Source organism: Phocoena sinus, chromosome 4, assembly GCF_008692025.1.
Source record: "Phocoena sinus isolate mPhoSin1 chromosome 4, mPhoSin1.pri, whole genome shotgun sequence".
NCBI lineage: Eukaryota > Metazoa > Chordata > Mammalia > Artiodactyla > Phocoenidae > Phocoena > Phocoena sinus.
The window spans coordinates 76,966,181-76,992,868 of record NC_045766.1 but is presented as its reverse complement, the minus strand read 5'-3'; the positions used below and the strand labels follow the sequence as shown (position 1 = coordinate 76,992,868).

The 26,688-nt window shown below is 43.4% G+C and overlaps 1 protein-coding gene across 6 annotated transcripts in view; it reads left to right on the top strand.

Moving 5' to 3' along the window:
• CD86 (CD86 molecule) overlaps positions 1 to 26,688 on the top strand; it is a 72,508-nt gene that overhangs the window by 26,240 nt on the left and 19,580 nt on the right. For 4 of the 6 annotated variants that reach the window (XM_032631343.1, XM_032631341.1, XM_032631345.1 and 1 more), the window contains exons 2-5: positions 7,158 to 7,207; positions 18,068 to 18,403; positions 19,983 to 20,291; positions 23,264 to 23,416. In XM_032631343.1, coding sequence (XP_032487234.1) covers positions 7,158 to 7,207; positions 18,068 to 18,403; positions 19,983 to 20,291; positions 23,264 to 23,416 — 848 coding nt within the window. Of the gene's footprint in view, positions 1 to 3,574; positions 3,646 to 7,157; positions 7,208 to 18,067; positions 18,404 to 19,982; positions 20,292 to 23,263; positions 23,417 to 26,688 lie in introns of all 6 variants that reach the window. The other 2 variants (XM_032631342.1, XM_032631346.1) reach the window with 2 other exon arrangements.

Sequence of the window (26,688 nt, the reverse complement as noted above, 5' to 3'; positions counted from 1 at the left end):
ATGCATCACAAACTGCTCCCAAACTTAGCAGCTTACAACAATGAATATCTTACTCTTTCACAATGTGGGAATCAGAAATTTGGGCAGGCTTCTGAGTGATTTTTCTGGTCCTCATGGCATCAGTTGAGGTCACTTGGTGGTATTAAACTGATGAATGGGCTAGTCTGGAAGTACACTGCCCAATTCAGTAGCCACTAGCCACATGCAGCTACTGACCACTTGAAAGGTAGCTCATCTTAATTGAGATTTGTTGTAGGTATAAAATACCCACAAGATTTTGAAGATTTAGTACAGAAAAAAGAATGTAAAATATCCATTAATAGGGCTTCCCTGGTGGCGCAGTGGTTGAGAGTCTGCCTGCCGATGCAGGGGACACGGGTTCGTGCCCTGGTCCAGGAAGATCCCACAGGCTGCGGAGTGGCTGGGCCCGTGAGCCATGGCCGCTGAGCCTGCGCGTCCGGAGCCTGTACTCCACAACGGGAGAAACCACAACAGTGAGAGGCCCGCGTACCGCAAAAAAAAAAAAAAAAACAAAAAACAAAAATCCATTAATAATTTTTATATTGATCACATGTTGAGATTATAATATTAGGTATATTGGATTAAACAAAATATATTATTAATTTCACCTATTTCTTTTTGAATTTTTTAATGCGGCTACTAGATATTTTCAAATTACGTATGTGGCTTGCATTATATTTCTGTTAGACAGTGCTGATCTACAGCAAGGGTCAGTATTTTTTTTTTTTCTATAAAAGGCCAGATAGAAAATATTTTCAGCTTTGCAGGCCATATGGTCTGTGTCACAGCTACTCATTTCTACCACTGTAGTACAAAAGCGGTCATAGATAATAATTAAATAAATGGGTGCGGCTGTAGTCCAACAAAACTTTATTTGTAAAAATAGGTGATAGCCTGATTTGGTCTTCACGCTGCAGTTTGCTGACCTCTGATCTAGATGATTTAAGGTTTTATTCACATGTCTGGTGGCTTGGCAGAGATGGCTGGAAGGCTGGGTTCAGCTGGGTCTATTGACCCAAACACCTACACATGGCCTCTCCAGCATGGTGGTCTCAGTAGTGGGACATCTTACACGAGTATTCCAAGAAAGACAGAAGCTGCAAGGCTTCTTTTGACCTAGCCTCAGAAATCCTAAACATCCCTTCTAGTGCACTCTATTGGTCAAACAAGCCTCTAAGCCCAGCCCAGACTCAAGAGAGAAGATTAGCAAAGACTATGTGTCCATCTTTAATCTATCACAACATTCTTCAAAGTTTAGACTAGACCTATTATGGGCCCTCAGAGTACCATGAACCTCTCTTCTGTAGCACTTGTCATCATTGTAATTTTACATGTATTTGTATCGTCATTATCCTGCTCCTCTGCTAAACTGTAAGCAACCACATGAAGAGGAGTCCTTTCTGGTTTTGCTCATCATTCTATTCCCAGCACCTAGCACAAGGCTTGGCTTCCTATTTGTTAAATGAATGAATGACATTAGGGCACAGCTTTTCAGCCAAGTAACTGTGCGAGTATATATCCCATATTTCCCCTTTGCTCTCAAGCATAGCATGAGACACCCTGTCAGAAGTTAAAATTCAGATACAGTCAAGTCCCAGCAACCTTCTTATTTTGCAGTTCAGCAACTTCGTAAAAAAGGAAGTAAGCCTACCCTCTTCCTCCCAGGGTCTCAGAGGTTATCACAGCTGCTCTAAAGGTAGAGCTGCTGGTGCCCTGAGAAGTGATTCATGCAGCACGTCACCCCGAGGCCAGCCAAAGCCCCGGGCAAACTTGTCCTCCTCCTGGCCTTCACTCTCTTCTCACCTGGCTGGCTGTGCCCATCCAGCACACCTGGCTTGTCCAGTCACAGTTTGAGCTGGCAGAAGGCAAAGGGCCAGGGCCTGAGCACTGGGCTGAGGCCCATCTAGTCCTCCCTCCACGGAGGTTGTGGGGTCTCCCGCTTCGCTCGGAGCAAGGACTCTCGTATGTGCCGGGAGGAGATAAATGAGTCCACCTTCCACACTGGCCTGGAGCTTGAATGGTAGCTATTTGTGGACATTCTGTTTCTCTTTTTAATGCTGGGTCAGGGACCAAGGCCTGCAGATCTTTACACTCCCCCATAACCTCTAGAACAAGCCTGACGCCGAGCAAATTCACTACATGTTGGCAGGAGACGGTCTCAATGAACACCTTCCTTAGACACCAGCAAACCTATCATCATTTTTCCTGGTGCCCTGATCACCACTAATAGTCTAGACAAAGTTGAGAAATAGGGAACTTTTTTGGTGCTCCCCAACTTCTGCCTTGGAATCCTTCTCTCACTTCCTGAGTCATCAGGTCTGTGCTCCCCTGTCCCACCCCATGGCTGGCCACCACTACACCACACCTCTGCATATTGCACTTGGCCTGAACTAGATCCCACATCCTCCTGCAGACCTGAGATGAAAAAGAGCTCTTCTTAATCCTCTCCTTTTTCTGCCCCAATACCTGTAGTTCCCCGAGCTCTTCTAGGTGAAGCTTAGCTGAAACACAGTAACATGTGTCTGGAGGTCAGCCCAGGCCAGGAAACTGATTACCTGTCTAGGGCTGGAATGGAGAGGAGCATTCTCCGCCTGGCACATAGTGGGTGCTCAAGCAATATTTGTGGACTGAATGGCAGCTCAGGACAGAACTTTTCCTGATACACAGGAACACTTATGGCTCCCTCCTGCCCGCAGCCCAGCCTGTCCCCCTGAGTGTCACACTCCGATTCCAGGAGCCACCATCACACTTGGCCCCAGGGATGTGCTGCTCCCCTGTTGTCCTGAGAGGGTAGAACTGGGATCCTTTCACTGGGTCCTACAACACATCTGAAACCAGCTGGAACTTTTAAAGGAACCACACCAGTGTTAAAAAGAACACAGTGAGTGACGGATGGAGACTAAATTTTTGGTGGTGAGCAAGCTGTAGTGTATACAGAAGTGGAAATATAATGTTGCATACATGAACCTTATATAATGTTATTAACCAATGTTACCTCAAAAGAATTTATTAAAAAGAATGCAAGGAGGCTGTGCAGGTTTAAATCCCAACCTTGGATCTCAACCTCTCAATCTCAACCTCCAGGTGACTCGGAACATTCTTTAACCTCTCTGAAACTCCATTTCTTCATCTGTAACACGGGGAGAAATAATCTCACCTTGTTGTGGGGCATAATAATATACTTAGTCATTCAGCTGACTCTCACTCACATTCTATGATGGCCAGGTATGTAAAGCAAGGGAAAGTAGTGTCTGATGGGTACTTTTCTTTGGTTTCTGAAGTGAACCTCCAGCTAAATGGAAGCTACTCATTCTAGGTTTCTGACCAGTTCACAAACGTACAGACTTTACTCTGCTCATAGCTGACAGAAATCTCCTCTCAGAGAATCCTCCCTGTAAATTCTTAGGTTCTTTCCTCTCCCATTCCCCTTTTTGCTCTCTCCCTCCAAAGCCTAGAGTGTCTACTTCTCAGGCCCTCTGGAAAAAGCAGTGACTCATAGTTGGGGTTAAGAGTTCATTGCACAGGAAGCAGTGACATTTCTGCTCTTCTTCAGAGCCGATGACATTGAAGAAAACTGGCTTCCTAAGTCAAGCCTCCACCCTCATGCACACTCCATGGCTAGAGGTGAGAGAAATTTTTTACATGGGGCATTTATACTGTATAAGAGAGAATCATGTCAATCTCATGTGTTTTAGCCCTATATTTTAAAAGGGCCTCATAAACTAAGTGTCTAAAGTGTTGGCCAGGATGGTGGGCAGTCTCCAAATTAATGTTAGTGAAGTTTACTAGGAATGTCACTGTTGGGCCAGGATTTTGAGAACAAACATGATCTCTATCCCCCAAATCCATGAAGGGCTGAGATAGAAGTGTGGTAGGCTTATTCTGCATAGTTTGAGAGAACAACACCAGTATCAATGAGAGGAAATAAAGGAGAGGCAGCTTCTCTCTCGGGAAGAAAGAGTTTCCAAACAGAGAAGTCAGAAACGATGTTGACTTCCTTCTCATATCCAGTGCTCCTCCCCACTGCACAAATTACACGGACCATCTGTCCAGGATTTCCCAGGGCCATACCAATTTCATGTAATTGTTTGAACTAAACGTGATTCATTGGGCTTCCCTGGTGGCGCAGTGGTTGAGAGTCCGCCTGCCAATGCAGGGGACACGGGTTCGTGCCCTGGTCTGGGAAGATCCCACATGCCGCGGAGCGGCTGGGCCCGTGAGCCATGGCCCCTGAGCCTGCGCGTCCGGAGCCTGTGCTCCGCAACGGGAGAGGCCACAACAGTGAGAGGCCCGCGTACCGCAAAAAATAAATAAATAAAATAAAATTACAGTGAGAACCACCTCACACCCATTAGCATGGGTACTAAAGAAAAAAATACAGAAAATAACAAGTGTTGGCAAGGATGTGGAGAATTTCAACTCTCGTACATGGTTAGTGAGAATGTAAAATGGTGCAGCCGCTATGAGAAACAATATGGCAGTTCCCCCCAAAATTAAAAATAGAATTACCATATGATCCAGTAATTCCCCTTTCGAGTATATACCTGAAAGAAATGAAAGCAAGGTCTCAAAGAGATAGTCGCACATCCATGATCATAGCATTATTCACAACAGCCAAAAGGAGGAAGCAGCTCAGATGTCCATCAACAGTTGAATGGATAAACAAAATGTGGCATATACATACAATGGAATATTATTCAGCCTTAAAAAGGAAGGAAATTCTGACATATGCTACAACATGGTTGAACCTTGAATACATTACGCTAAGTGAAATAAGCCAGATACAAAAAGACAAATATTGTCTGATTCTACTTACATGAGGTCCCTAGAGTAGTCAGATTCATAGAGACAGAAGGTAGAATGGTGGTTGCCAGGGACAAAGGGGTGGGGGAGAGTATGGAGTTAGTGCTTAACGGGTACAGAGTTTAATTTTGGCAAGATGAAAGAAGTTCTGGAGACGGGTGGTGGTGATAGTTACACAATAATGTGAATGTGTTTAATACCACTGTACACTCAAAAAATGAGTAAGATGGTAAATTTTATGTGTATTTCATGACAACAAAAATTTTTTTAAAATTACACTGAGATGTCATTTTAACCTTCCCTATTGATAAAGATCGCAAATTAGCTTTTGTTGGCAAAAACTATATGAAACTAAGCACACTCATGTTTTGCTGCTGGGAGCATAAACATAAACTTTTAGGGGAGAACAATTTTTTCAGTATCTGTGAAGATTAAAATTGCAATTACCTTTTGACCTTTTGGTCAAGGCATTCTGCTTATAGGAAGATAGCTTACTCTCACGTATGTGATTTGGCATATGATCAAGGTTTTTCATTGCAGCAGAAGATTGGAAAAACCTAAACGTCTATTGATAGGGGCTGGTAAAGTAAATTATTGCCATCCAATAGAATACACCAGAATAATATGCAACTGTTAGAATAAGGATACTCAGTACATGCGGATACAGAACAATCTCCAGGGGAGTGGTTAGTGTGCAAAACTGCATTATAGTATGCTAACAGTTGTGTTTTATAATAAAATGAAAAAAAATATGGGTATAAGTTTTCATTTTGTTTTGCCTAAAATAACTTCAAGTAGAGGCAAGAAACTGCTAACAGGTATCAGTGGTCACTCCAGTTATTTCTATGGGGGAAAATCAGACTGCTAGGGGGCAGGGTTCGGAGTGAGTTGCTTTCCACTATTTATCACCTTTACATTTTAAATTTAGTACCATGTGCAGGTATGATCTACTAAAATTTTTTTAATTAAAAATGAAAGGTTATAGTCCAGAAGGGAAGAAACAGACACTTTGGGCCCAAAGCTGTGTGCTGGGTGCTATGGGAAAAGAAGGGAAGGGTGTCTGGCCTAGCCCAAAGTCATCAGGGATGGCTTCTAGACAAATCACCCCTAAGAAAGAAATTTCTGCTATTGCATCAGGAATAGTTGCACACTTTCCCCTGAGCATTGGTTTATTTTTATCTCATGGACAGATCTGTAAATTAATTCACCAATTAGGTTTACCTTTTCTCTTTGGCTGTTAAAAAAGCTACAAGCCAAACTTGTGACCCACACCATGCAAAGTGGGCAGAGTTCTATGGTAAGCATTTAGCATTTGCCTTGTATTCGGCTCCATTTTATATTCCTGCATTTGGTTTGCTTTTCCCCTGTTTGTAATGTTGGTCATCTTTCCTATTCTGTGCTTCCCTGTAAGCCACTCTACAGCCCTTTTGGTCTAAGTTGGGGTAAGTGGGTGAATGAAGAAAGACAGAGGGCAGGAGAGTTAAAAAGAGAGGATGGAGTTTATAGAGCAATGCCTGTCGTTTTCCTTGGCTCCATCATATAGATTAAGTGAACACTCTAGTGCAGTGGTTCTCAAAGTGGGGTCCTTCGACCAGCAGCAGCGCTATCACCTGTGAGTTTGTTAGTCATGGGTTTCACTCAATCTACTAAATCAGAATCTCTGTGGACAAGGCCCAGGAAACTGCTTTGACATGCCCTCCAGATGATTTTTGTGCACAATTAAGTTTGAAAACCACAGGGAAGCCAAAGAAAAATTGATTTCTGAACATAAATACTTTCTATTTGCCGCGCCATACCCATTTATTGGTCAAGATAAGTAATGCTAGCTACTGCAGTAAACAACTCCCAAAATTTCATTAGCTTAACACAGTAAAGTTTTATATTTTGCTCATGTCACAGCCCAATATAGATCACTGTGGGGTGTTGAGAGCTGTTTTATTAATTTGTCCAGCAAACCAGCTTCTTTCATAGTGAGGCCTTCCATCTTCTAGGCCCTTGGACTCCTCCTCTGGATCCTCTGCATCCAAGAAGGCAAGGGAAGGAGGCAAGAGAGAGGCTTTAGTGCTGCTGTATCTGGAAGTAACACCTGTCACTTCTGCCCACAATTCCATTGGCCAAAAACCAGTCCCATGGCCCACCTAACATGGGGTGGGGGGGACTGGGAAATAGGGCGTGTCTGTGGGGTTAGGAGGAAAAACAAATGGCTTTGGTGTACACACTGTTTGATCTCTGCCACACCCATGGGCTTAAGTGAATTTCAAACTCCACTTGTTATATTTTGGTTTTTGGTTTCATTTTCTAATCAAGTTTTATCTTCTCTTTTTTAACTTTAGCACCATGGGACTGAGAAACACTCTCGTTGTGATGGCCCTCCTGCTGTCTGGTAAGCACCCTCTGGGCTTTATAAAGTCCTAGAATCCTCCCACTGTCTCCCGATGAACCTGACCTACAAGCTGGGGTTTGAGATTTGATGGGTTTTACTCATTTCTATTCAGCGTTCACAATACCACATGCAAAAGACTTTCATGGAGAAGAAGGAAGTATCACAATCGAGAACAAGTATCTCAGCTGATGGCAGGCCCAGCCTGAGATGGAGCCCTACACCTTCTGTCGTCTCACACCCGTGGTCCTGGATGCACAGAGGAGGGTAGACTGGCCTGTCCATTGGTGCCCAGGGAGCTGGGGGAGGGTCCCTACTCTGACACGCCTGAAGCTTAACTCTTCTGCTCCTCTGTTCCCACTTCTGCATTCTCACACTTTTAGGAAATGGCTGACAGGCTTCTAAAAATCTCCTTCCACTAGCGATCATTGTTTTTCTCGTTCCCTACCTTCCCTCTCCCCCCCAATCCACTGCCCTCCCCCACCAGCCCGTGCCCATAGATCATAGTCGGCACTGATTACTGGGAGGATCAAGAAACCCAGCTCTGCTACCACCTGCTTCAGTGAGCCTCAGCTAATTGTATCAGCTGATTTACCATCAAGCTAAGAGACTAAGCTTCAGGGCTCCTCACTTGCACAGCTCTTTCCAAGCCCCTCCGAGACCCCAGGAGGAGCCCTAACAGTGTGGTCCTGTGTCTTAAGCCTTAGTAAAATTTTCATTAATAAGATATTTTAACCACAATAAGTTAAGACCACTGTCTCTTTCCACTGCGACTTTTCGACTTTTCTATCACATTCTCCCCATGTTGAGTGGCACTGTAGTGGCCATGGGCATTTTGTTTTGTGTTCTGTATTCTTTTTCTGAAAGAGCTCTTCCCCCTCAAAAGAAATTTTAGAAGTGTCAGGCCTCACAAAACTCAGACCTTCCCTGTTTACTGCTCTCTTTGAGTTTCAGTTTCATCTGTAAACGGGTTGGCCAAGGTTCCTGCCGCCCATCCTGCGACTGGGTGCCTTTAGTTTCTCCTGGCCCATCCCCTTCCTGCTGCTTGTTTTCCCCACCCTTAGCACCGAGAGGGAAGGCATCCGGTCCTGGTGTGGGGCAGACAGGGAGGGGGAGCCCAGCCTGCTGTTTGGCTACAACGGCACACAGGCTGCCCCTGACTAACTGGCCCGGCCACGAGCTTACCTCCTTCTGACAGCCACACACCAGGCCCTTGGCCACTGTCCTTGTCCCTGCTGTGGGTAAAAGGAGTCAGGCTACAAGGGAGAGATGCTCCCTCAGATTGATGCTGGCTGGGACAGGCCTTTTGTGATGTGTTTTCTGTTTAGCACCTTGGAGCTCGTTGGGTCTGTGCTATAGGTGGGCTAACTGATCTCTTTACTGACTTAGGTCATAACAGCAGCTTCCACCTCCCAGCACCAATATGACCTGTTACTCTAGCTCTTGGGGAGGTAGAAGTGATGTGTGAGCAAGAGCAAGAGAGAAAGGGGATAAAACAAAGATTTGCAGGACATTATCCAGCAAGAACCCCTTCCTATCCCACTTCTTATTTATTTGACAAATACAGAGATGTAGTGCTTACTTTGTGCCAGGTACTGTTCTAAGCATTTTATAAATATGAACTCAAACGTCACCATAACTCTCTGCTTTAGGTCTTGTTATATGATTCCCCATTTTACAGCTGTGCAAACTAAAGCCCAGAGAGGTTCAGTAATTTGCCTAAGACAACATTGCTAATAAGTGGCAGAGCTTGGATTCACACCTAGCAGTATAGATTCAGCCTCTCTTCACTTCACCTTGACATTATGCTGTTCCTCCTAACTCTTGCTAGGGAACTCTCCATAATACTAGGATTTGTCCCTTGGGGACTCAAACAACTTTGATAGATAATGTGGCTTGTGCCTTAGCCAAGTTCACGAGTTCCCCACCAGGTACATCCTCCACCTTCCCAGCAGCTGACACCTTAGCTGTCCCTACAGCTCGGGCCCTGGCCCTTCTCATACAGTGACCAGCCCAGCTTTTATGACTTGGGAGAGAAGAAAGAAAGATGTACCAGATACTTGGATACTTCCTAAATTCTAAAAAGAGAGTTATCAATATTGAAACTTTAAAAATAACTCCCCCAAATGGAAGTCATTTAAGCTTTATGGTGGTGAGAGAATAGTAGTTATATTTTTGGCAGTAGAAATTTTAAGTGGGATAGGAAAATGGTAACACCTGATTGGAAGATAACATTACCAATACTTAACACACGATTAAAAATAATAAAACAGATTTCATTCTTTTTTAAAGAATGGAAAAGAATCTATTTGAATTTTATCTTTCTTCTCAGGGCACATCTCTGCTTGCTGGGCTGGCAAGCAGTGACCTGCCCATAGGCAGGAATCCAAAGGGAGAAAGGAGATGCAATTGACCCAGATAATCCACAGCAAAAATGCAGGGCTGAATAATTCATTTGACAGCAGAGATAAAACAGTACAGTGAAATAATTCTGTGTCTCCTTTTTCCTCCATATGTTTTGTGTCCTCCCCTAGTCATGGAAATCAGACATTGCCCATGAGGCGAAAATTGGACGAGAGTTTAAAACCTAAAAGGGCGAGAGGGCAGCCATGGCCTTTTAGGTTATAATTTGGTTATAATTAGGTTATAATTTGTGCTTTGTATTCATAAAGCCAAAGGAATGTTGAAGTGCCACTTGCAAAGGCACCTCTAACTGTCCAGCTCTGTTGGCTGCTACCCAGCACCTCCAGTAGTACTTAAAGCTGGAGTCAGAGTGGTGTTTGGAAAATCAGTAGCTCATGTATCAGGAGGAAGTTTCTTCCTAGTTTGACTTTTTATGGTTGCTCTTATTGTCTGGGGGTTTACTGGGTCCTAAGGCTTCTCATTTCTCTTGAACAATACCTCTGGTTCAATTAATGTGCCAGGAGTATAGTTGGGGGTCTTCATTCACTTTAAGATTTACATAAAATTGGCTCTAACCCTCATTTCGTATCTTGTGTAAGGGTCTACTGTTTCCTCCCAGGTTTCTGCAGGTTCCTACAAGGGTGGCTGCGTGAGGATTATGTTTATATGATTACTTTGACTCCCACTTCCTGTTTCTGTTGATAGTTGTCACTATAATCACAGAGGTGAATAGATAGATATTTCAGACGTAATTCCCAAATTCCCAAAGAACTGTCATGGAGCCTAGTAGTTCTCCTATTGGAGTCACCCCTTTATGTTAAGGTACTGTCTCAGAGGCCTTTGAAATAGATGTTTGCTCCCCAGTAGGGAGTATCTTACTTCTGAAGTAGTGGATCATTTTAGTAGAGTATTTAGTAGGTTCCAGAGAGAATGGGCTGTCAGACAAGTTAATTTAGTGGAAGATGGTCACTGAATCGGATAAGTAGAGGGCTGATTGGGAGCAAGAGTGAAATTTGTAGGGAACAGAGAGGCTCCAATAGCAAACAGACTACTTTGGGAAGCAGCAAGAGTTTGAGAGACTGTGGCTTGTTTTTACTCTGTGAGAGATCTTAATACCATTTCCAGAGTATGCAACTCGGGATTTTGGCCCCCTCGGTACTGTTAAAATTTACAGAAACAAACACACTTGTAGCCCTTCCTTTATAGCCATTGCCAGTCACAGGGCCAAGTTCCAGGACCTCAAAATTATGAAAATTCTTTCAACAGTCTCTAAGAGTATTTACCCATTCTTGGTTTCATTTTCACTCTTTCTTTCATTCATTCTCCCTATAGATGTCTCCATTAAAAAGTAGTCAGCTCCCTCCACTACTTAAAAATCACTCCTCTGGGACTTCCCTGGTGGTCCAGTGGTTGGGACTTTGCCTTCCAATGCAGGGGGTGTGGGTTCGATCCCTGGTCGGGGAGCTAAGATCCCACATGCCTCGCAGCCAAAAAAACCAAAACATAAAACAAAAGCAATATTGTAACAAATTCAATAAAGACTTTAAAAATGGTCTACATCAGAAAAAAAAACTTTAAAAATATAGAAAATAAAAAAATACATAAAAATCACTCCTCTGGTCCTTACTACAGTGTAACAGACAAGAGAGTAAAATTAGTTATATATAGTTGTGACCACAATATATAGGCAAATCCCTGAATATGTTCTATTCAATATTGTTTCATACACACTTTCTCATGTTTCTAAATTCTTTTCATTTTTATAATTTTTGAAATTGTATTAGTCCAGTGGGTTGAAATGCTGTAATTTGCTTTATTTGAATGTGTGTGTATTTTACTCATTCAGAAGTTATTGCCCCATTGTCTTCTTTGGTTTATGGTTGCTATGGAGCTTTCATTGTAACTGTCATTGTTTTATAGGTATTCTTTCTTCATTTTTTTAAAGAATGAAAAGATTCAATTCAATTCTTCTTCTTTGTAAATTTGAAAAAATATTTTATGCTTTTTGTTTATCAGCTTCACCACAACATATCTAGGTGTGGATTTATTCTCATTTATCTTACTCGGTACTTAGAACACACTTTCGATCTGAGGACTTGTGTCTTTTTCCATTTTGAATAGTCACAATCTTTATCTCTTTAAATATTGTTTCTCTACCATTCCTCGCATTCTCTTCTTCTAGAAAATACTAGAGCTTCTCAGACTAACTCCCCTTGACTCTTAACTTGTTCTTCCACACTTTTATTTCTTTCTCCCTCTGTGCAGCACACCAGTCAAGGATCGGGTGGATCAGCACAGACATGGGGGTTCTTCTCACTGTTGAGGGAGCCCCAGACAAAAGGCTCCAGCAGTTTTATGGACCCTGGGGAGAGGTGGAAGGGAAGGAGGAGGGGAAAGGGCTAAGAGTAGAAATACTGAGTCAGCTGGGGAAAAGTAATTCTCCATGGGGAAAGTGTCTCCAAGGTCCTCCTTCCCTCCTACCATAAGGCAGCCTGAGCAGAAGCATCTGAAGAAGACCTCTGCCCAAGGCCCCAATAAAGAAACTGAGGAACGAAAGTGCCTGGGCTACAAATATAAATATGTGAAAGAGCGTGACTGGGCAGTGACGGGGCCGAGTCCTTGACTGCAACTCCCTTCAGAGACTGCAATGCCTTCTTGGCTGTGCAACAAGAGTGAAGGGGGGAGGCCTTGAGATAGAATGTGCCTGGCATTTTGGAGGAATGGCAAGGAAGCCAGTATGGCTGGGGCAGAGTAAGTGAAGGGAAGAGGTCTGAAAGGTTCCGGGGGCCAGATTACATAAGACTTTGTAGGTCATGGGAAGGATTGGGGGTATAGTTCTCAGCGTGATGGGAAAGGATTTGGATATAATTTTCAGAGTGGTAGGAAGTCATCAGAGACTTTTGAACAGGAGGGTTATACCATCTGAGACATATTTTAAAGGATCAATTGGGCTTAAGGAATTAGATTTGTGGGCAAGGGTGGAAGTAGGGAGATCAGTTAGGAGGCAATTGCAACTATCTAATCAAGAGGTAATGGAGTCTTGGCCTAGGGTAGTATCTGCAGATACAGTGAGAAATATTCCAATTCATAATATATCCCAGTGAGGTGGGAGAATTGATGGAGTGGTGGTAGAAGAAAGAATGAAATGAAAAGATAAGAGGTGGTGGTCACAAGGTGAGATGCTTGATATTGAGAGTTTTTATGGGGTGCAGTGGTAACAATAGGGTCTGGGGTCTGGTCCAGGGAAGAAATGGCTGGGGTAGAGTGGGCGACAAGATACTGGAGGAAAAGAGGACAAGAAAGTGAGAGGCTAGGCACTGTGTGCAAGAGGCTGAAATTGCCTAGGCAAGGGAAGTGATGGAGAAGCCAGGTGCCTAGGAGGAGATGGATACTGGGAGCAGTGGGTAGTGTAATCTGATGGCTTGGACTTACCAGGAGCTGAATTTTTTGACATGTAATGATGTGTTTTACATTTTACATTATATGATGCTTCATATATTTTAATAGATCATATTTCATATAACATATAGTATAGTTCTATATTTTATAAAATATACAGACATTATATATCTATAATATATAAATATACATAATTGTATATACATTATATTTATATCTATAGTGGGATCCATGGTGAGCATGAGATCAAAGCAAAGCTAATCATAACAGAAATACCATATCAGCCATGAAAACTCCTGGAGAACCATCCCTGCCCTAGTCACCATTTAAGGAGTGATGAGAGAAAACTGACCAGGATGTCAGAGGTTGGAAAAGAACAGAGTTTCAGAAGGAGAGATAGCCAACAGTGTGGCGTTAAACAGCGTAGTCAGAGGTGATGAGGTCTGAAAAGAGTTCTGCGTTTGGCAGTGGGGGGAAGCCACTGACAACATCTGCCAGGGAAGTTTCAGCAGAGAGGTGGGGACAGAGGCTGGGGGTGGAGGCAGCAATCTCCACTTACTCTTTCAGAGAGTTGACTAGAGTCTGTCATACAGAGTGAAGTAAGTCAGAAAGAGAAACACAAATACCGTATGCTAACACATATATATGGAATCCAAAAAAAAAAGGTCATGAAGAACCTAGGGGCAGGATGGGAATAAAGACACAGACCTACTAGAGAATGGACTTGAGGACACGGGGAGGGGGAAGGGTAAACTGGGACAAAGTGAGAGAGTGGCATGGACATATATACACTACCAAATGTAAAACAGATAGCTAGTGGGAAGCAGCCACATAGCACTGGGAGATCAGCATAGAACAGGGAGATCAGCTCAGAACTGGGAGATCAGCTCTGTGCTTTGTGACAACCTAGAGGGTGGGATAGGGAGGATGGGAGGAAGACACAAGAGGGAAGAGATATGGGGATGGATGTATATGTATAGCTGATTCACTTTGTTATACAGCAGAAACTAATACACCATTGTAAAGCAATTATACTCCAATAAAGATGTTAAAAAAAAATAGGAGAAAGAGAAACTAAAATCAGTAGCAGAGGGTACTGCTGAAGTAAGTGCTGTGAGGAAGGGAGAGGGTGGTGAGCAGGGCAAGCAGCTCAGAGGCCAAGTTAAGTGGAACTAGAGACTACCAATTTGTAATGTCACCAGCCTGATCAACTGCATAATTTCCTCCAGGAGTGCTCAAACATTCAGTCATAAGGAACAGATATGTAGATCAAAAGTAGATTGCTCTTGGGATGAAATCTGCACAAAGGGGCAAGTTTATTGAAGTTGCTTGCAAGAGAATGATTGAAAAAATATTCTATCACTGTGCAAACAATATGACCGCCACCGGCCACATGTGGCTATTTAAATTTAAATTAGTTAAAATTAAATAAGATGAAAATTCAGTTTCTCAGTCATACTAGCTACCTATTAAGAGAGTGCTTTTGGAAAGCACTGCATTATAGGGTCTAGACTGGACAGAGCTGAGGTCTTAATAAAGTTGAAGAACAGATGTAGGTAGAATCAAGAGCAAATCTCGGTGGAAAATATCTTGTGGACAGAGATTGGTACATTGAGGTTTAAGATTCTAGGGGCAGAGGTATTCTTGGTGATAAGGTTTAAGATTATGTTAAGGGGGAAGGGGCTGCTGAAATAGCCTGTAGATGAAGATCTTTGAAGTGGGAAAGATCAAAGAACTTTGAGGCAAGGGTGTTGGTAAACTCATCCATGCCAAAGCCACCCAATTTGATAGGAATAACTGATTGGAAAGAAAGACCTTGCATCTAATGCCAAAAATCTTCAGTGAGCAAGGAAGTAGCGACAAATGATTAGTAGCTAACAGCAGTGAGGGAGGAGAACACCTCAAAAGGGGAAGAGCACTGCTCAAGGTCCCTTTGATGTGTGATAAAACAAGCAGCGGCTGGAGGCATGTGACGTTCTTTGGGTTGGGCCAGATTTCAGTGAAAGCACAACCCTGGGGGAAACATTTGATGAAGAGGTTGAAGACATAGAGGAGTTTATTACAATGGAATGAGGCTTCCATAGGGCCTAGTAAAGCTCTGGAGGAAGTTTAGTAAAAGAAGGGAAATTCATGAGTACAGATAAGCATAGTAATATGAGGAAGATATGACCCTAGAATACACAAGACATGCATGCGGGGTAGTAGCTGGTGAAGACTGAAGTCCCAGGTGGGGTCAGAGAACTCACAAAGTTAGAAGACTGTAGTTTTTGTCTGACAGCCAAACAGTTTCTTGCTGATGATGTCCTCAAGTATCCTTTGAAAGAAAGGTCTTCAGCTGATTAGAGAGGTGTCTAGATGGATTCTTGAGTGCCTAGCTCCTAACATCATCATAGCAACCAGTTTTAACTAGACCCAGACCATTTCTATGACTCAAGTGCTAGGAAAGAGAGAGAATCTCAATGCTTACCCTCCAGGGGAGCCCAGCAAGTCCCGTAGCTGGGTGGCCTAAGGTTTAGGGTCATAACAGGGGAGGCCTGAAGCCACTTAGAAAAAACAGACTTTGAGCTAAATTTTCCCATATCATCAGAGAGGCAATTAGCATACATAGCTCTAAGTGATGTCATGGAAGCCAGTGGTTGGCGAGGAACTATGGAGTAAGTTGTGAAATACTTTCAGTTCCACTCAGAATGGACTTCAGAGTGATTTCCACCCCAGGGTGAAGAGAGAGGGTTTGGGGAAGGATGGATGGAAACAAATTTTTCTTGTTCCTTCATCTCTCTGTTCCACTCTGGAGGCAGAGATAGAAATACTCTATTGCAGCTTCTCAAACTGGAGGTCTGTTAAAAATGCAGATTCTGACTCAGAAGGTCTGGAGTGGGGCCAGGGATTCTGCATCCCCTTGGGGATGCCGATGCCTTTAGAGCACAGACCACACTTTCGGTTGGCAGGTGAGAGGGGAGCAGTTACATGGGTGGAAGAAAAATTCCATATAATCTTTGGGAGAGGGAGCCTGGGTCTTGGACCCCTCTGTGAGTGGAGAGAGTGGGTGTCCAGGAGAAGAGGCTCTGTGAGGCTCTGTAGAGAAACAACCCTAAGTCAGGAAGACAGAAGAAGCCAAAGGCAAAGTCATTTCCAGGCCAGAGGCACTGCTGAATAAAAACATAATGGTGACTGTTAACTGGCAGAATTTTCAACTATGTGTTTGGTTTCCCCACCAGGTCATCTGCTCTATATCATATGGCAAGTTAGTGATAAAACCAGCGTGAGCTTCCCCAGAGATAGTTGCTAGAAGCTTTTACAGTAGGTGACACCCATACATTATCATTCAGAGTTTGCCAGAGGAGTAGCAGCACCCCAGGAGTGCCTGATAAGTAGTTACTGAACACAGTAAGACTTCTTTAGGTCCCCCTTTCACTGTTCCAGGTACCCAGGTAGATTTTCCCGCCTCCCTCCAATATGGGAATGCATCTTGTACAGACTGTACTTTCTGCTTTCAAGAGCTTCACAGGCTTCTAGTGAGTGTAATGCAATAGGCAGTGATTCAAACTTGTGCTGACTCTCACTGATGCCTAGAGTCCCTTCCCATAGAGTTCAAGACCACCCCAGGCACCCACCCCCTTGATTATGGTTCTCACTGGGCCACTCTGCACACAGTTCAATTTCACCAAGTGCATGTCACTGTTATTTCTCTTCTACTCCCTCTCAGAAGAGAACCCTATTGATCAGATCAATTTAATTTCTCCTGCCACCCCTCAAAGAACGCCTCAGATAACTCCTCTCTTCTCCCTCACCAACCTGCTTCTCCTTTCCTCCTTAATGTCAACATCCCTTTACTGAAGTCTGGAATGATGAAGCTTTACTTAGAACCCATCCTAACTCCCTCCCCAAGGTGGCGTCTAACTTCATATTAACTAAGAAACAGCATTTCTCCCCTAACCCTGCACTTCTCACTCACCACTACTTAATTTCTTGGCCGGGTCTCAAGTAATTCTGTGATCCAGAATAGGTCCTACAGAAACCCTATAAGCAATCACATTTAAGGAGCGAGGAGACCCAAATCCCTCCACAAACCCCAATATGCCCTTAGGGATGAAAGCATTTCTCTGAACTCTCCCAGCACATTCTCCAGGGGTTGAAAACATTTCCAAAAGCAATGCGTCCTGGGCAGAGCAAGTCTGTGATACCTGGGGATTCCCCAGTACTCCAAAAGTACATCCTCACCTTCCCATTTATGATTCATTTCCAGCATTTCATTCATGTACCTTAAATGGTCTTCGACCACCACAATCCCAAAACAACCATCAAATCTGCCCAGTTCTCTTTCTGATCTCCGAAAGAGCTTAGAGAGGTCACAGAATAGAGGCCTTGGTTGACCATTTGTGTCATTTCCAAACTGTTTTTACCCTTGGGAGAGCTGGCCATGGGAGCAGCAGTCATGAGGGAAAGTCTATAAAGGGAACTATTTGAATTTCAAAGATATTAGTCACTGTGATCCCCAGCTACCGAGGCATAATGAAAGGAGGGATATCGGAACTCTTTTCACCACAGCAGGCCAAGGAATAAGGGGACAGGGAGGGGAGAAGGGAGCTTTTGGTCATGGTGAAGAAGTAATGGAGCCTGTAACAGCTACAGTGAAGAGAATCAATATTCAGATTATAGGGAAGTAACCAATGGGTGAATGAGTTGTCTAACTTTCTGATTTTCGCTATTCTGGGATTTAAATTCACAGAACCATAGTACTGGAAAGAACCTTAGAACATTTAGTCCACCCCTTCATTAAACAGATAAGGAAACTGAACCTCATAGGAGTTGCAGTTTGCACAAGGCCACCCAGTTAGTTATCAGTAGAGTCAGGACAAAAGCCCCTTCCTTTCTGCACATGCCAATGTGTATGCACAGTTCCAGAGTTTAATATCTACTTCTTCAAGATCATTACTGATAAGATAGCATCTGGGTATTGTATAAAGAGAAATGGAGTTTCTGTTTTTTTTTTTTTTTCTTCTTTCTTTCTTTCTTCCCTTTTGTGTCTCTTTCCCCACTTTCCACCTTTCCTTCTTTTAGGTGCTGCTTCCTTGGAAAGTCAGGCATTTTTCAATGAGACTGGAGACCTGCCATGCCACTTTCCAAACTCTCAAAACCGAAGCCTGGATGAGCTGGTGATATTTTGGCAGGACCAGAATAAGTTGGTTCTCTATGAGCTGTACAGAGGCCAAGAGAAGCCTCACAATGTCCATCCCAAGTATATAGGCCGCACGAGCTTTGACCAGGACAGTTGGACACTGCGACTCCACAACGTTCAGATCAAGGACAAGGGCTCGTATCAATGTTTCATCCATCATAAAGGACCCCAAGGACTGGTTCCCATCCACCAGATGAGCTCTGACCTGTCAGTGCTGGGTATGTAGCCAATGGCACGTTCAGATCCGGGGACTTCTCAGATGAGACTGCAATAGGTGGGGGAGAGGGCTGCCTCGAGAGAGGCAGAGGACAGCCAATTCTGGGAAGCCCGTTTGAAGGGAGTGCGGGGCTTGGGAGGAGGGAACTAAAAGTCCTTCGTACTTTTTATAGTTTACTTCTGAATGATCTGTAAGAATCTGCTTTGGGGACCAGATAGAGCTAACTAAACCAAGGTAATGTGGCTAAGTGAAAACCATGGGTGATTTGGCCCTTAAGTTTATATGAACCATATAGGTCTCAAATCTCTTTTACATTCATTTTCTCCTTCAGTCCAAGAGTTCTCACCCACTAAACCTTTGCCTGGAGCTCCTACCAAGGGTGACAGCTGGCTGATTTGGGATTTCCCTTCAGCCTCCTAGAGGTTGCTTATGACTTGTTTGCAGCCCAACCATAAGCCCAGTAGACAGGAGGGAAATAACCCAAGGCACACAACCCAAAAGCTGACAAAACAGCTCCCTTGTTTTTCCAGGTCTTGAAAAACCTAAATGTCACTACAGACTTTTTAAAATTAAAATACAGTAAAATTATTTTTATTTTGGTGTACAGTTCTATTAATATGAACTTATGTATAGGTTTATATAACCAGCAATATAAACAGGATACAAATCATTTTCAGCACCCTAAAAAAATTTCCCCATGCTATGCCCTTATAGTCATACCCTCTCTATACCCATAACCCCTGTTTTGCAACTTATGGTCTTATCTTTGTGTGAATATCACATAAATGAAGTCATACAGTATGTAACCTTTTACCACCAGCTTCTTTTATTTAACGTAATGCCTTTGAGAGTCATCCAAGTTGTTGCACATATCAAAAATCTGTTCCTTCTTATTACTAAGTAGCATTTTGTTTTATCCACTCAACCCATGGAAAGACATTGGGTTGTTTTCAGTTTGGGGCTATTATGAATAGATTTGCTGTAAAAAATCATGTACAAATTTTTTGTATAAACGTTAAGTTTTCATTTCTCTAGAGTAGATACCCAGGTGTGGGATTACTAGGTCCAGATTAATTATCGTTAATAAGGTTTAAAGTAGGTAACACCATGGCAATCTACCTTCCACCGGCCACATCACGTACAAGCAGAGCGCTTAAGGAGTAGGTGGATATAGCAAAACTTGTAACAATATCATGCGAATCACTGAAGTTTTAGAAACAATATACTAAATTATAAATTAGTATGTAGAACCTGCACAGTACCTACTGACTACAGAAGAAGAGCAAGAGATTTGGCTGGCAGAAGGAGCTAGCCCTCCTGTTGCTCAGAGAGCACCTCCTTGATTGGGGTCAGCGGGAAGTAAGCATGGTGGCCCCAACTCCATTCCTGAAAAATAAATGTGGGCTCATTATGTGGCTCTCACCGTGGGCTGAGGCCCACAATTTAGACACCCTGAGGCCTGCCAGGTGTGCCCCCAGTGAGTTCCCAGGATACCTAGTTATTTGTTGTTCCCTTCTAGATACATCTAAATTTAAATGGATTTCTTTTTTTGTTTGTTTGTATCTCTATTCTGCTTTCAGCTAACTTCAGTCAACCAGAAATAAATCTAATTCCTAATCAAACAGAAAATTCTAACATCATAAATTTGACCTGCTCATCTACACAAGGTTACCCAGAACCTCAGAGGATGTATATATTGCTAAAAACTAAGAATTCTACTACTGAGTATGACACTGTCATGAAGAAATCTCAAAATAATATCACAGAACTGTACAACATTTCTATCAGCATGTCTTTTTCCATCCCTCCTGAAACAAACGTGAGCATCTTCTGTGTCTTGCAACTTGAGCCAACGAAGACACTGCTTTTCTCGCCACCTTGCAATATAGGTAAGCCTGACAGTTTCTTTTATCAGGTATTATACACAGATGGGTAAGGCAGATCATCCAGTGTCCCCTGCTTGCCAGGAAACCTCCAACTGGGCCATTTTCATACTGTTAGGAAAGACCCAGACAGAGGGCTCTTGTTTCATCTGAGTGCTACAAGGTCCAAGAGGCTATGAACCTATGCCGCTCTTGAGGAAGCACGCTGTTAGCCTTGACACTGGCCCAGTCTTTTGGGCTACCCTTAGAGAGAAGATTCTGAAGCTTAGGTTAGAAGATGCAGGATTTCTCCAGGCTAAAATTCTTCCACTCATTAAAACACACACACACACACACACACACACACACATTCATATATACATACAGCACTTGTTATGAGTACAAAACCATTCTAAACATTGTTGGTTTCAGGGGAGAAAACCAAAAGGTATAAAACATGCTCTCTGCCCTTCTAATAGAATCAGAACTCCACGATGGACACACATGGTAAATTGGATTGTAAAAGGATTGAATTAGAATCTAAATTATATCCCATGGAAATATACAACTAAATTTAAAAACAAGAGTGACTGATAATATGATTTATAAGCATTCAGAGATAGGCAAGTTCCTTGAGGGTCAGTGAAGGCTTCCTAAAGGACACGGGACCTTATATTACCATAACAGAAATAACTGGGCTTAATAAGTGTGGTAAAGAGATGGCAGGTACTCAAACTTGTGGTAGCTTCTGAAAAATTCTGAAACAGCATTCAGGCTTGGGAGGTGAGAGGGCCACAATCTATTAGCAGTACCTGCCATGGGCACAGGCAGTGGTGGCCATCGCACACATGTGTCAAGGAAATATGCAGAAGCAGAAATGCTTGTGGCATGTTGACAGTGTAGTATGGGGGCCAGTCCCACTGGGAAAGGGTTGAAACTAAGCCGTGTACACTAATAGGAGCCTGCCATTTTAAATTCCTGGCTTTGCCCTAGAATACATCCATATTTGAGACCCCACTTTTGAGGAGCAGTAATTGCAAGAGTCTCTCCTGCAATAAAGCCACTCTGTACCCACACTGCCTTCAACACTGCTTGTTCTGATCCTGACCCCTCCCCCCACCCATCTGCCTTCTGTTTGCCTTGGCCCCTCCTCCAACTCTGGCCCCTTGGTTTGCCCCCTCCTAAGGCATCCATCCAGCTCCTTGCTCCATCCTCTGGCTTTAATGCCTCCCCTCTCCTGGTGTTTCATGGTTCAAACATAACTTGGCCTCTTGATGCATTCTTACGGACAGCCCCTGGGGCCAGTCCCCACCAGCCAGCTTAGCTGTACCAGTGGACCAGTCCCCTGTGCAGGTGCTGATTTCCTTCTGATCAGACACCTCTGACTCTTGACAGTTCAGTAACTGGCGAGGTCACCCTGTCTGTCCTGGTTGCTTCCACTGTAGCCTCTCTTGGCCTGATAGAAGCCTCTCCCATGCTGTCCTGAAATTTATCACCTTCTTGGCACTGCCAACATCACCACACATGACACACCCTGGGGCTTTCTGCCATGACTCCCACAGGAACAGAGCCTCGCCACCACTAGAGCCTCATCGTGGCTCACCTTTCTGCCGTTTCTCAACTGCTGCCAAAACCTTCCTAGCTGCCGCCATGTTCAGAAATGTTTCAGCTCTAGCTGCCTCAGGAAAATGGGGCTTGCCTCTCTGTGTCCCTATTCTATGGCTAGATACGATACAGGTTAGGCCCTGTGTCAAGGAATCTTTTGGGGTATCAAAAGGTAGCAGCCTCCATGTTAACAAGTATTACCCTCCTTTACTGGGATGCCAAACAGGTTCAAGTGAGATTAAACTGGGATAGACTCAAAAAGTGTTGAATGTGGCCTGCAGTACCAACAATTCCTTTTCTTAAGGTCCCAGAAACAGGGCATGGGTCCACAAAATGCCCCTAAGCTAATGGGAGGTCAGCTGGTCCTATTCTCCTGTAATTTGAGATTAACTACCAGACCTCTTCCCATAAATGTCTATAACATGGGCCACTCAGTCCTAATTTTTCCACCCAAAGCCTGTTTTTTAACTTCCTGTAAGTTTAGGAGTCCTTGTGCAAGGAAGTAAGTCCTGACTTCCCAGGAGCTGATTCTGACCCTGATCCTCAGGGCATGAAGACATATCAAAAGTTTTCCAGTAGGAGAGAGAGGCTGAACGCCATGCTTGAGGAAGTCCACCTAGACATCAGGGGAAAGAACAAACAAAGCTGGAGATGGGTGCCTATAAAGAGGCTGCTATGTTTGTCCGGGTGAGAGGTGTCTGGAGCCTGATTTAGAGATGATAGTGGATGGAGGAATTACTATAAGAGAAACGTCAAAACTTGGGGCCCAGGGCTTCTCTGGTGGCACAGTGGTTGAGAGTCTGCCTGCCGATGCAGGGGACACAGGTTCATGCCCCGGTCCAGGAAGATCCCACATGCCACAGAGCAGCTAGGCCTGTGAGCCATGGCCGCTGAGCCTGCGCGTCCAGAGCCTGTGCTCCGCAACGGGAGAGGCCACAACAGGGAGAGGCCACAACAGTGAGAGGCCCGCGTACTGCAAAAAAAAACCAAAAAAAAAAAAACTTGGGGCCTGACCACATAGGGGGCTGAGGAAGCCGGATGCTGCCCAGATGACTGTACCTTCAGAGCCTCAGTACAGGTACATTACCCAGATTCCAGAAGCAAGGGCCAAGGTGACCCTCTTCTAGATCATGGTCATTGTCATCTCAGTCTCTGGGAAGGGAAGGCAAGATAGCTCAGTCCAGGCACTTGGTCAGAGTCACTGGCTTGGTTCTCAGTCAGCTGCCGAGGCCCTGAGACTAGGATTCTCTATGGTCCAAATCATGTGGATTTCAGGCTGCTCTGGCAGTAGAGCCCTGAGGAGATTTTGGCATGTAAATAAAGAGAAGAGCAGCAATTATAAAGCTTTTATAATCAACCTTCCTGGCTGATTGAAAACTTGGGTTCATTTTTAGATGCAAAGCCACCTGTGCCAAGCCCCCCTGTCCCAGACCACATCCTCTGGATTGCAGCTCTACTTGTAACATTGGTCGTTGTGTGTGGGATGGTGTTCTTTCTAACACTAAAGAAAAGGAAGAAGCAGCAGGCTGGCCCCTCTAAAGAATGTGGTGAGTCAGTGCTTGTCCTCTGCAGATTGCCACTTTGCAGCTAACTTCCCAATCAGCTGCCTTCTGGAGCTGTTGGCTGAGCCCAGGCTGGCAAAAAGTCAGCAGGTGTTTGGAGGAAAAGGTTCCCTCAGGGTTTCAAGCCCATACATATGGGACTCAGCAGCTGATAAGGTTGCCTGGATTTCCAGGAAAGGCAACACTTCTAACCTAAGGTTTACAAATGTACTTCTGGTTTCCAAACAAAGCTGATGATTCCTTGCCTTACCTACTTTATTTCATGAGGTTACTGTGAGAATTCAATGAAGTAAAATGGTGAAAACACTTCTAAATGTTCACAATTATGGACCTGATGATGTTCAAGCAGAAATGTTTGGTGGGAGAAGGGGAGGATTAGGTGACCATAAGATTTGCCTTCTCATCTCTAAAAGTCTCAGTTTACTGAGAAGTTAGATGAACTATTCCCCACTGACTTTAAAAAATAATATTAACTCATATGGATTACCAAGTAGTACATATCCATTACCAAATATACTGAAAATAAAAATCACCTATAGTTCTACTAGTAAGAAAAAATGATTATGCCGACATTTTAGTGTATAACTTCCAGATTTTTCTATGTATTAACCTGTTATTTTTCCATAAGTGGGATAGTATTATGAGGACTGTTTTTCACAATTTGAATAATATAACATGTACTGTTTTCTAACTTTTTTATACTAAATGTTGGAAGAATATTTTCAGTGTCACTAAGTATTATTCTACAGCATCATTTAAAATGGCTGCAAGATACTCCATTATGTGGATACACCTTAATTTATTTAACCAAGTCCATATTGTGGGACAGTTGGGTTGTTCCCATAGTTTTGCTATTTTAAACAGCACTGCATTGAGCTGCCTCCCCGATGACTTCTGTTGTAAAAATGCCCTGTGTTTAATAGGGGGCAAAGTGGTCCCTGACTTTATAAGAATCCCATGCCTGTTTGTGGTTTGGGCTGGTTTGGATGAAGTTGTAAGATAAGCTTGGACTTTATCTCAGTAATTGCCTCCAGTAAAAGTTTGGTTGGTGCTAATAATTAAGGTAAAACCTTCTTACTCGCTTATGGTAAAAAGCACAAGATGAGTAAGGCTTCTGGTCAGCATCTTAAGATTTCAGGGTACTGATTTTAAGATCCATCTAGAAAATAGATGGATGACATTAGCAGTCATTCATTTCATCCAGCTGTATTCCAAAAACAAGAAATTTAGGAGTGCTAATCCAGTTTCAATATATTAACACAAAGCATATAGCAGAGCCGTTCAAACTGCCAAAGTACAGGGTATACTGAGAGATTTCTATGATACAAAAGTGTAAAATTCACAGTGCAGGGTCAGATGTACAGATATATCATGCTTGTCCAGGCTTTGACTTTTCAAAGTGACCGTTTTGAACTTCTCTTTCTGTCAATCTCATTGCCATTTAGAATTAGCTAAATGTGCAGAAGCAACCTTCTGCTTGGAAATAAGCTGTCTCCTAAATTTGGTTTTGCATTGGAATGATTAGCTTACAAACGAAACAAAGAAAAGGGATGGAGAAAAGCCAAGTAAAATGTTTCTTCCCCTAAAAAGCAATCAGAAAAATTCAGGAGACTAGATAAAGGGAGTTAAAGAGGATGTGTCTGTATACATGAGAGAGTTGTAAGGGTGTCTGTTGCATTTGAGATGGTCAAATTGAGCTATGAGTATTAAAAGGCAGAAGACCACAAGAGAGCATAGTACATATAGGACCCCCTCAAGAATGTGATAAAGAATATTGGTAGATAAAAGTTGTTCGGTCTGGGGCTTCCCTGGTGGTGCAGTGGTTGAGAGTCCGCCTGCCGATGCAGGGGACACGGGTTCATGCCCCGGTCGGGGAAGATCCCACATGCCGCAGAGCGGCTGGGCCTGTGAGCCATGGCCGCTGAGCCTGCGCGTCCGGAGCCTGTGCTCCGCAACGGGAGAGGCCACAACAGTGAGAGGCCCGCGTATCACAAAAAAAAAAAAAAAAAAGTTGTTTGGTCAGATAGTCACATGTGCCAGTAAGTTTGGTCAAAGAGAAGAGCCTTGATATTACTGGAGGAGGGAGATGTACCAAGTAACCATGCCACGTAGATATGAGATGTTTGTAAAACTGGGTTTTGTAACTTTAGCAATGTCTGCACTTGTTTGTGGATACCCCTGGCATTGGCTGTACGATAGGCAGAATAATGCCACCAACAAGATATCCACCTCATATACCCCAGAATCTGTAACATGTTATCCTACATGGCAAAAGGGACTTTCCATACGTGATTAAATACTGAGTTTAAAATGATGGGTTTATCCTGGATTATCCAAGTAGACCCAATCTAATCACGTGAGTCACAGAATCTTTCCCACCTGGATTAGAAAGAGGAAATGGAAGGAGGAGAGATCCAAAGCTTGAGACAGGCTCAACGCACCACTGCTGACCTTGAAGATGGAGGAAGGGGCCGTAAGCCAAGAAATGTGGGTGGCCTCTAGAAACTGGAAACAGCCCCCAGCTGAAAGCCAGCAAGGAAATGGGGATCTCAGTCCACAAGGAACTAAATTCTGCCAGTAGACAAACATGGAAGCAGTCATGACCCATCCACAGAGACACAAGCTTACTGATGAGTAGAAATTTTTCCAACAGTGCAGCTTCCTCTTAACCCAATATTAATCCTTTTCTCAGAGGAGACAGCCCTCCAACTAACTAACCTGGTGTCAAAAGTCCTTTCCAGGGATTGTTCAGTAGTTACAGTTTTTCTATTCCTCAACTGTACATATTTACCCTGTTTAGGCTGTTAAATGAATAAAAGGGAAATGCCATGGTTGTTCTAGCTGGTTTCTAATCTCTCTTCTCCTTTTTTGTTTTGTCAAATAGGGCAGTTAAAGCATGAGAAATTGTAACCTTCAATTACTGTCTTTTCCCAATCAGAAGTTACCCTCTCAGCTTACCCATTGGGGAGAAAGACTAAAATAGCTCCTCCTGAAGTTTTACTTCCTCATTTGGTTCTTGTCTGACTAAAATCTGTATTGTAATAGTGCCTAACAACCTATAATTTTTACAACTTGCCTCCCTCCTCCAAATTTGGAAGAGTCTCAGCTCTTTCAGGAATGATTTCTTAAAGGGCAAATGTCTTTTCCAAAATAAATTATTTTTAACCACCATTTAAACAGAAAGTTTCACAGGGCTTAAAAACTGAAACCAGGAGATATCATCATATCTACTCTTCAAAATGCTAAATTTGTAATCA